This window comes from Branchiostoma floridae, chromosome 2, assembly GCF_000003815.2.
Source record: "Branchiostoma floridae strain S238N-H82 chromosome 2, Bfl_VNyyK, whole genome shotgun sequence".
NCBI lineage: Eukaryota > Metazoa > Chordata > Leptocardii > Amphioxiformes > Branchiostomatidae > Branchiostoma > Branchiostoma floridae.
The window spans coordinates 28,163,230-28,174,717 of NC_049980.1; the positions used below are offsets into that span (position 1 = coordinate 28,163,230).

General features: G+C 43.2%; 1 protein-coding gene across 1 annotated transcript in view; it reads left to right on the forward strand.

Annotated features, from left to right (window-relative positions):
* LOC118410584 (galactosylceramide sulfotransferase-like) overlaps nt 1–11,488 on the forward strand; it is a 28,604-nt gene that overhangs the window by 657 nt on the left and 16,459 nt on the right. The window contains exon 2 of the mRNA XM_035812361.1: nt 10,102–10,211. Coding sequence (XP_035668254.1) covers nt 10,120–10,211 — 92 coding nt within the window. The 5' untranslated portion in view covers nt 10,102–10,119. The remainder of the gene's footprint in view (nt 1–10,101; nt 10,212–11,488) is intronic.

An 11,488-nucleotide genomic window follows, 5' to 3' on the forward strand; every position in this document is an offset into this window, starting at 1 on the left:
ATTGTCTTCATATATAATACGTGCGTAGCTTTGGTCCCCTACCAGATTGCTAGGTACTGCAGCGGACCTTCTGGGTTTAATATCTCGAGTTCTGGACATGCTATGGTCGTGATTTTGGGTTGTAGGTAGCTAACGGAACAAGTACTGTAGGTTTGGTCTCCCCTGTGGCTTTTTAACTGTAGGGGCTCATATGGACCTCAAACGTGCGTTTGAGGTCCGTTTGAGCCTCTACCAGGCTCCACAGGTCGGACTAGTAGAAATTGGACAAATATAGACACGTGACATGCCAGAGGAGTTATCTGTCCGTGTTATCTGTGGTTTGCGACCAGCTAACTCGTCTGGCATTTTAAATCTGGCTATATTTCTTTGTCCAATTTCTGTTATTTTTTTCAGTGACCTGTGGAGTCCGGTAGAGGCTAATAATTCCATACGGAACTCGTGCGAACTTGAATGTATACGTGCGTGTTAGCCCACTAAAAAGATGGGGTACCATTCGGACCACGTGACGCGCACGGCGGTTGATGTTTTCGCGCCCTCGCAACGATGTGTTTCGCGTTGCTGTTGTAACTACATGTGTTATTTCTTTGCGCTCAATGCAAACATCGCGAGTACCTTGTATACCATAGATCCTATCTCTAACTTACGTGACTGCGAAGAAACTTGCAGTAGCCTGTTTTTGTCTTCGATTATTTACAGTACACTAGAGCACACTAAAGCGGTGTGCCTAAACAAATCTTAGATAAAGGTTCAGCTACGGTAGTTTTGAAATTTATCCATTGTGTAGTATATCCATTTATCCAAATTGATCCAAAGTTGGGCAGACCTGGCTATGATTATTTTTCACAGTGAAAGCTACCTGCCACCATAAAGTGAAAACCACGCACATCATTACAAATGACACCAGGTGTCATTTTTGTACTAATAGTGTGTTTTGTTGGATTATTTCCAATACACGACATACAACGAGTGACACCCCGACTACGTTATGCGAAGTATTTATTCATTTGTGAGTCATTCGAACGTGATGCAAACAACACCATACATGCATAGTAAAAGTCTTGCCTGCGTGTTGTATTATGTATGGGAATTGGGAGTATTTTTATTAAACACGAAGTATAGATATCCGTGAGCGGTTGGAAGAAGACTCTAACGCGAGTATCCGACAACTATCACAGAGAATGGAGTTCTGTTCCGATCTCGTGAAGGACAGAAATCTCCGCCGTCGTTTCCTACAGTTCATGGTAGGTAGAAACGTTAATGTTGAGGTTCTACTTTTTTGTGTGTTCGTTAAACTTTGTTCCGCATTAACTTGTAATCTGTCTCTGACCGTTACTCAGCTGTTTTGTACAGTAGGTGCTAGCTGTGTAAGACCACATTAGGTTAGAGGTTTCATCCACTCACACCGACATGGACACTTTCTCTTTTCCATAAGTGTGGTGGATTCGTTAACGTGCCGGAGATGTGGCTCCCCTCAAACATGTACCATCCGAGAGAACGTCCCTAACAAAAACTACTTTCACCTGAGTACAGTGACGAAATAAATGTAAACTTTAAAGTGACTTTTCCAAGGGCGCAATATTGGGACCCGCTAGGGATTCCAACCCAGAACCTTTGGATTCTAAGTCAGCAACAGATTACTGGACCAACTTGTCACCTCGAACATTTATGTTAAATCCAACCGTTATTTTACATTGCTGATAGCCAACAACTGCAAAACTGAACTTGCACTTTTGGATTCCTGATTCCAGGATATAGAATCAAATCAAATGTCAAAATAGACAGTTTTGATGATAATAAAGAAAGGTTTGATGTCATCTACCTTTGAAAGATACAAAATTTCGTGCGATGTTGCAAATATCTGATGGAACACGCAGTGTCGGATTACATAATTACATAATATTTATATAAAGTACGTCAGGCATGAAGCATTCAGGTAGCTAGCTAGATGTTACGAGCGGCCGAGTTAATCAATTCTGTCAAATACGCTAGAATCTAGTGGCATCAAACTGGTATGCCATGTGAAAATGTGGGGTTTGCGAATGATCATGATACTTAACTAAATAGATTCAAGCCGAGAACATGACGAAAGAACCACATTCTTTCCTATAAAAAATTCTCAAACTTTACATCCAACACTGGAATTAATACTATAGGGACTCACTCCTCTAAATTTTCGGACTTAATCCGTCGACCTTGTTTACAGAATGAATACTCGTCTATCTCCAGCAGTGACGTCAGGAACACACCACCTTTGCACGAGAAAAAGGCACGAAAAGTTTCTAGGATTCAAGTTGCTTCAGGGAGATAATCAATGTGGTTACGCATGTGTACGAGACAGGCCATTCCTGAAAAAATACAAGATGGATTTGAATATTCAACCTAAACACGACTTTTAAAGCACATTGCGATATCAAAGACCTGTTGAAATTTTCCTTGCAAAAGGATTGCCCCCCTGCCCCCCCCCCCCCCTGCCCCCCCCCCCCCCCACACACACACATACTCATAGGACATAACTCGAGAAGCCTTGGATGGATCCTAATAATATTTGGTAGGTGGGTAGGGGTTAGGAAAACAAAGGCCAAGATCTAAAATGGGCCTCATAACGGCTTTCTAAGGTTCTGCAGTGGAACGTCCTTTTTCATATCTTATGTTCTGGACATGCTGTTTTTTTTACAACTGCTAAGAGTATATTTCGAAAACCGGAGCGGGTGCAGGTCACAGAATGTTATGATCATGATCGCAGCCGTGTTGGTTTGGATGGGTACGGCAGGTGAGGTGACTAGAAACACAACATTTTTCCCTAGGCCTTACGACTGGGTGTGACCTAATAACAAAAGGTACCTTTGAACGCAAACCGCCCAGTCATGGGTGGTTCCCAAAGGAACGTGCACGCTAACGCCAGCAAAAGTAAAGATCCTCCCTGACTGACAGCAAATTCAGAACAGGTAGTCTAGCATCGCGGGTCGTTTCGTTGGTGGAAACATTGACCACCGTCTACAGATTCTCGTCGACGAAGTTGTAACAAGGTAAGCTTGTTTACTTTTTAGCGGTAAAGAGCGCTGTCCTAACATTCTGTATCTACACAGCCGGTATAAAACGCCCTTCGTCAGAACATACCAGCTTCAGTATCTCTACCTGCATAGCCGGTGTATAACCGCCAACACACTAGTACTAGCTGCTGGCAACGGCAATGGTCCTGTTACATTCGTCGCTCGATAGCTTTACGACACAGCCTATTGCGGACATTTCTCGCAAATGTGATGCACAATTTTCAGCTCTCCAATTTTGGTTCATCATAGCGAAGGTGAAGCCTCACTGAGGTCATGCAGTAAAAGAACTGTCGCAGTGTCAGTGTCAGTGTCAGTGCTTGGCGACCAAGAGCTGACGAATGTGTAAGATCAAGTGTAAAGACAGACAGTATTTCGAACAACGAACAATACATCTAACGTTAACAGGCAAATCTCTGAATTTTTTAACTGGATTCGACCTGCAGAAGAAAAGCTGTATGGAAAGTAAAACCAACAAAGAAAAAAGTCTAACGTTAAGATCAGTACATTGTCCAGCAACTTGTGCTTGTGTTGTACGGTAGTGGTCACGGTGACTACACATTCATGGAGCCAGGAGAGCGCCACCTTTCAAGGGAACTTGTTCTGGTTGTTTTTGTAGCTTAACTTCCACTTGTTTCCTCCCTGTAGCTAGCGTAACAAAGACTGGTCAGTTTTAGTCTGTTGCACAATACATGCCGTCTTTGTCAGCATGGCTACCATATTATAAACGGGATAGAAAACGAGTGTCATTTCATGTCGTGTTAGATTGTGCACCATAGAACAATGAGAGAAATGTCCTCTTCAATTACATACAAGATAAGTTCGTTCCAATCACGGATAAACCACGCGTTGCAAGCTTTGTCTCCGCGCACATTTGCAGCGAGAAGAATTTGAACCTGTACATTCATAATCTCCAAGCAGATTCCTCTGTGACAAGACAGTAACATAAGCTGGGGAAGGAGTTTAGCCGGCAGAGGGGTGGCCAATTTTACCCCTCTGCCGGCTAAAGTCCTTCCCCAGCTTATGTTACTGTCTTGCCTCGGAGGAATCTGCTTGGAGATTATACATTCATACATAAGATATTGTATTCTGATATCACTTAGTCGTCTAGTTTCTTTCTGCATATTCATAGTCTGTAATGTATAGAATGAATGACAGCAGTATCACTGAAACTGCACTTCTGCTCTCTCACCTTGACCTGTACTTATATAGCTTATCATGGCTACCAAGTTCCATAATGACCATCGGCTAGCGCGGCAACCCTGTCTGTACGTCTGTGTCCAATGTCTACTCTTGTGATACTTTACAACAAGATAACGAATTCAAAGACTGTGGAGAAATATATAATAAAAGTAAATCGTGCACAGGTGGTTTTGTGTTAGTAAAGTTATGTGTCTCCAGTATGCGAGGCTAGATGCCTGAAAACTTTATCTTCACAGCCAAAGCAACAACGAGATAACGTTCCCTGGAATTAAACTTTCGAATACTTTGTTGGTATAGACATAATCTTACAGTGCTGGTTCATTGTCCTGTAATTTTTTTCGCATATAACGTGTCATACAATGTGATGATTTGTGATAACCTAGTCTGGGCCAGAGGTTGTGTAACAAAAGAACAAAGCATTTGCAACAGGCCTCGCCCATCTAAAGTGATGTATAACAAAGGACAGTACTCATCATTTTTTTTTACATTCATTCATTCTATATATAGAATAAGATTATAGTATGATTACCACCATTATATGATGTCTGTGAATATAATTGCACCTGGGCAGGTGACAAAAAAGCAGTGAAATAAAGCATGCACAAAGGTAGCTATAAAGTGCATAATTCTGTTTTCATTGAGGTGTCGTCGATGAAGGTTAGACATCCAGATAATTAGATACGCCAAAAAGCAGTTACTCAAACAACTGCATATGATTTTTGCACATACAGTTGCTTGAGTAACTGCTTTTTGGCGTGTCAAAGAGGTGTCCTTTCACTCCGACAAAAGACAATCGGTTATCACTGGGTGTTGGCGCAATGTAGGGTAGCGTGCTTCCACTAGCTCTAGCGTAACGAATTGTGCAACGAAATGAAGAATAAAAATAACAGCACGAAATAAAGTAAACTTGAGTTCCTGGACCTCATACCTCCACTCACATGTGGAAGGACCCCTACACTTTTCTTTTTTTGATAAGTGCGGTGGGTCCTTTAACGTGCTCGAGGTGTGACTCTCCTCAAACACGGGACCTCCAGACAGCATTCTACACGAGGGACGTCCCTCACCGAAGCTAGGTACTCATTGCCACCTGAGTGAAGTGAGAAAAGTCGTGTTAAGTGCCTATCCCAAGGGCACAACACCGGGACACGTCAGGGGTTTCGAACCCGCTACCTAGGGGGCCTTATCGATTGAGCCTTAGTGACCTTTGAGTTTATCCTGACTACTGTGATGAATGACTCCCGACATACCCGAGCGTGTCTGCCCGGGGCTGACAGATCCTCCCCTGTAGCGGTATTAGGTGGGAGAGCAGCGGGTAGATAAACCTGTTATTTCAAGGTCATGTCTTGACATGCATGAAGGGGGGGGGGGGGGGGGGCAATTCCAGGGGTGCCTTAGTATTTACACGAACCCTATGAGATTCGTACGGATATTATGGGATACGCGCGATTTTCATAAGATTCGTGCGTTTTCGCGTAGTGATTCGTGCGCATCACATAATATTCGTGCGAATTTCATAGGGTCCGTGCAAATGCTTAGGCACCCCTGAATTTCAGGTGTCACGGTCAGTGCTTTCTGTGCACACACAATAATGACCGGCTTCAAAATTCACTTTCCAATCTCCTAAAGTTCCTTTCGAATTGATAGCTAGACATGTGTACGTTTAATAGTAATACCGTTTGTGGAAAAAGCAGAGGTTCGATTTCGGCAAAATCTCGCGTCACAGCTTTTCCAACCAAAACAACAATGACCTCTGAACTCCCAGCCTAGAATACAATTTGTGCCTATATTTGAGAAGTTCACGATCCTTTTGCACCGATGGCAAAACAAATCGCCAAATGTGCCAAAAACTGGCTTCAAAGAAAATATCAATATCATTCATCGAAATAACCTTTGAGCACTTGACCCAATTGTCTGGTAACTCCCATTGCCTTTTTTGGTAGGGGGCGTCTTTTTTTCCACATCGTAGCGGCTGATAAGCAACAAAAACATAGTTACGATTTAGAAATTCAAAAATAGCTCAGCTAAAACCGCAACATTAAAACGGCGTACGTACTAGGTGTCCTAGGCTGGAGTCTGCTGGTAGGCAAGCTATCATTTCCACGCCTGGAAGCTTTTAAGGCGCCGCCTTCTTAAGTCCACTTTTGCGTTTAAAAACCATCATTTGCCGCCGCGGTCGCCGCTACTACCTGACTCAATAGCAAGTCACAGATACACCCCGCGCTCCTCAGCTTCCCGGGGTTTCTCTCGGCTCGCCGGCACGATTCTAGACTTTATAGTAAAAGGCCTTTCAGTTTGTCCTCAAAACGAGCCCGCCAAAGGCGCTGTCATGTATAGAGGGCGGACTAGATTTTATCCAGGAAAGAAGTAAAAAGCTTGAAGCAAATATACAGGAATATCAGACATAGACAGTTTTAATGTAACCCTGGGGACAAATGTTGGGGGAAACATCCATCCCATCTCCTGATGACCGCTAATGTAGGCCTCAAGCATCCATTTTGAAAAGTAACGTTAGAAACCAACAAGGAAAATCAGACATAGATAGTTATAATGCCATTCTGAAAATTCCATCGTATCTCAATACTAGCTCGCAAATACTTTTCTGCGGCTATCCTAGCCTTCAAGCACTGATCTAGGGCATTTTGAATAGCAGGACTCAACAAATATACATGAATATCAGACATAGGAAGTTGTAGTGCCATTCTGAAGATTCCATCGTATCATAGCTCGCAAATACTTTTCTGTGGCTATGCTAGCATTCAAGCACTGATCTAGGACATTTCGAATAGCAGGATTCAACACATATACATGAATATCAGACATAGAATGTTGCAATGTCATTTTGAAGATGGATATTGACACGACCATATTCCATAGTATCTCAAAGTTCACAAATGCTTTTCCGCGGCTATCCTAGCCTTCAAGCGGTAGGACGAATCTCATTTTGAATAGCAGAACTTCAACACATATACAAGAATATCAGACATAAATTGTTGCAATGCCATTCTGAAGATGGATACTGTTATGAACATGAGCCATAGTATCTAAATAACAACTCAAAATGTTTTTCTGTGGACATCCTAGCCTTTAAGCTTCTAAGACGAAATCTCATTTTGAATTCAACAAATATACAGGAATATCAGACATAAAAAGTCGACTTGCCGGTCTAAAACGGATACTGTCACGACTTCGAATTCGATCGAATCTCAATAACAGCTGACAGACTCTCTTGGGGCTATTTTAGCCTTCAAGCACAAACCTTATTTTGAATAGTAGAAATCAACAAGTCGGAAACTTGTTGCACGTTAAGTTTGCAATTTTCGGAACAGGGCGGAAGCATTTTTCATCTCTGCTGCGTGTGACCCTGCCCCTCACCTTTGCGTCCTCTGTTCTGGAACCTCTCTGAGGTAATGTTACATCAACAAGACCCAATTCTTCTGCAGATTTCATGTTCAAACAAGTCTGGAGCACATGTCAGGAATGCTCACATGCTGCGCCGTTTAACGTTTGTTTGTGCATGCCCCAGACAGATTGCGTGTACGCCGCCATGAAAATTTAATCATCCGCCGTCTGTAACGCCTTTCAGAGGTGGTTCTTCCGTTTGATCACGGCGAAGAAAAGTCATTGTACATCATCAGCGACGATTGTAACATTTGGTCCCAACAAAGGTTTATTCATTGTTCGGCGTCAACAAAGGTTTTTGAAAAGATTCCTCAGAGATGTTCATGTTGGAGGAGCAATTTGACTTCAGAAAATGTCATGTTTTATAAACTAAAACTCACAAACCAGCTCTTTTATCAACCTGGATCAATAGAGAACTTGCCAGTCAATATCATACAGGGTATTACACAATAACACCACATCACATCATAACATTACATAATGATATAAATATAATATGATATAATACATATGTTTGCCATGTCATTCATTGTCTGTAATCTCAATGAATTAAAATTGAAAATAATACATCCATATATGATGGATGCTCCTCTCATATACTGTTGTCAATGATATTTTTTTACTTCTGATTGTAGGAAAGATTAGCCTTGTAGTATTGTTGTTGTTAAATAAATTGAGTTGTTGCCATCCCTTGTTCCTTGTACGATTGTTGAGCAAGACGGTTTCTTCAGTATGAGTTGCACCAATCAAGTTAAAAGGCTTGCCACTAGGTGTACAAGACTTCTTCCGTTTTTATTCCCAAATCGATATAAGCCTCCCCCGTCCACAGCACGCTATTGAAATCCCTCCCTCCTGTAGTGACCGAAGTAACCCGCGCTGCGGGGCCACTTTGATATGCGGTAAAATGTTAACTTTTTGATATGCGGTAAAAGGTGAACTTTTCGCTATGGTTTTATGTTCGCGGTGACGTCAGGCTCTTCACTGCGAACTTAAAACCTCATCAAAAATTTTCATTCTGTCTTCTGTGCGCCTAAGCCCACCTCCTAAGCATACGCCGCATTTTCGTAGTCTGGGACCTTGGCCAAGTTAGAAATAAAAGTATTAGGCGTTAATTGGCCTATGAGTGTTGGCCTATGAGTGTTGGCCGGCCGTTATCTAACTCCTCTGGCTAATTGTTTGACCAGAGGAGTTAGATAGTTAGTTAGATTTTTTTTAAAGTTCTGGCTAAATCTTTTGGTCAATTTCTACTATTTTTCCTGCGACTTGTGGAGCCTGGTAGATGCCATCAGTCTCTCCCTACCTCAAACATGTTCCCATTTACAGTAACCCCCACGTTGGTTAAACCTGCCCTGACACCTTGTTCTTCTTCATGAATTCCGCGCCACCGGAGCGCCGCCCTAATGGCGTCCTGTCTCCACATCTCTGCCGGTCCCCGCCTGACGAATAACCCTGTCAGCCCACACACAGCACTTTCATGGCCGGTCTTTCACAGCATATGCGTAAAGGTGGTATCTCACTGCACTTGGGGCACCGGTGCAGCACTGCGGGTTTCGTTCAATGAGGTACTGTTATGTTATTCTTCATAGTTTAGACATTGCGTAATACGTAAAATAATATGACTTTGAAGACAAGCGTAAGAAAATTCGTTCTTTATGTCTGAAATTCGTTGAGTCATCTACGAACTGCGCAGTGCAGATCCGGTTCCCTAAGTGCAGTGAGATACCACCTTAAGAGCTATTACTCCAGGCAGAGGGTCAGCTCCGACTGGTTTTTGACGATGTTTTAAGCGTTTATTGTCAGGCTTTCTATTTTGGCTGGCCGACAAAAAGAAATCCTGACAAAATATAACTCCGACTAAAAATGACTCCAAAAACAAACGGGAACCTAACCTCTGCTTGGAGAAAACGTAAAAGTCGCTTCTGTGGCTGCTCTACTTTTTCCCGCCCCTCGCAGCAACTATGAGCGCCCAGACAATCAGCCGTCGTGCAATTTTCCCGTCGTCATGGCAACGTCTTCCGCGGGATGCCAGGATCTGGAGGTGGCACCGCATCAGAATGTACGAAAGCGTAATTATAGCGCGCGGAGGAGAAGGGAACGTGCGTAAGGTCGCCAGCACTGCAATCCCACGGCTATTACGAGAAAAAGGGTTTTCCGTTCCAATGGTCCACAGGCGCGCGGCGCTGTAGCGTTCGCCCACCTGTATGTATGCAACGCACCCGGGAGGATTGGGTTCCCAGCGCGAACGTACAGGTGAGGTGTCTATAACGTGACGTGTGACGTGTACCTGTGCGCCAGGTAACGCCTGTTGACTGACGCGCCGCGGCCGTCCTTCGTAAGACCGGCGGCTTCAGGCGTAATGCCGCATGATGCACCGTGTAAATAAATGATAACCTCTCACTCACTATTGAACCAATTGATTTCAGAGTGAATATTCTATCACTTTTCCTCGCAGTGGCCCCGGAGAAGTACCATGGCGAGCACCAGGCAGAGAGCCGTGTGCGGGTTCGCCTTGCTGCTGGTGGGAGTCCTCAGTCTGCTCGCGTCCATGCGGTACAGGGAAAGGTACGGCCTCCTCTACACACTCACACCCAGGCGACTACTACTACTGTAACAGTAGGTGCCGATTCTCCTAACACGATTTATCATTACACGATTTCATCCTATGTATCAGAATGTTCGCTAGCAATCGGTGTTGCAGTTGTGATGGAATCGAGGGTAGTGTTGAAAGGTGAGTTTGCCATGCGTGAAGGGCGATCTAAGTGGTTCTTGATGTTTGCGCGCACTTCTGGCTAAGCCAGCTCACCGCAAGGTACCTATCTATCACTCTTATTCGTACAGAAGGGATCCAGTGACGCACTACAATAAAAAGAGGGAAAAATATTCCAAGTCTTGTATATCTTTCGCGAGTCTGCCAAGTAATTGCCAATATCCTGTACCGTTCCCGTTGTGTGGTTCTGGTTCGTAATTATTCCGCGATGACGGAAGATCCATCGTCACTTATTACAGATGAAAGTTTTTCCTTGTACTCAAGTTAATGGACGAGACCGGGTACTAAATTTTCCTTACAGAAGATTCACGTCGCCCCATGAATGTTTGCTCTTCAGTGGGAGAAAAAAATACGTGACGGAAAAGTTGTATTTTAAACTCTTTCTTCACTACGAAAATTGAAATATGAAGCTAGGTGCACATTTTCTAATTGTTATTCCAAGTGTTTTACTTCTTGCTATGCCTGTTCAATCTCTTATACTATCCTCCCATTTTTCCGTTGCCCACATCTCTTTCTTCCTCCCTGGCCAGTTTCCAAGCATCCAAGTTACGTACATGATCATGCTCGTCCACAAAATCTCATAAGTTGTGAACATTGCCCTTCGAGCTTCTTCAAAAACTTGTGACCTGACCCTAAGTTTCAACAGAAACTTCATATAACTCATCTTTTTTTAAAATTACTTACAACAAAAAGGACATTGCCCTTCGAGCTTCTTCAAAAACTTGTGACCTGACCCTAAGCTTCAACAGAAACTTCATCATAACCCATTTTTTTTTCAAAATTATTTACAACAAAAAGGACATACAGAAACAGTGGTGCCGCACTTCAGCAAACTGGCTTATGCTAACGGCACCGCTGGACAAAAATGATACATGGCAGAAAACATGTAAACGGGAACGTCTGATATACAGAATCGAATTACGGCAAGAGAAAAAATCCCCATCTTCTCACAACATTGACCATCAGCGAAAACGCGTACAAAGGTAGTTTATTTCAACAGACGGGAAGATATTTCTTCTGTCACGTCGTTCTTGAATGTTTCAGGATTCCAACAGGTATTTCCTCCGTCTCA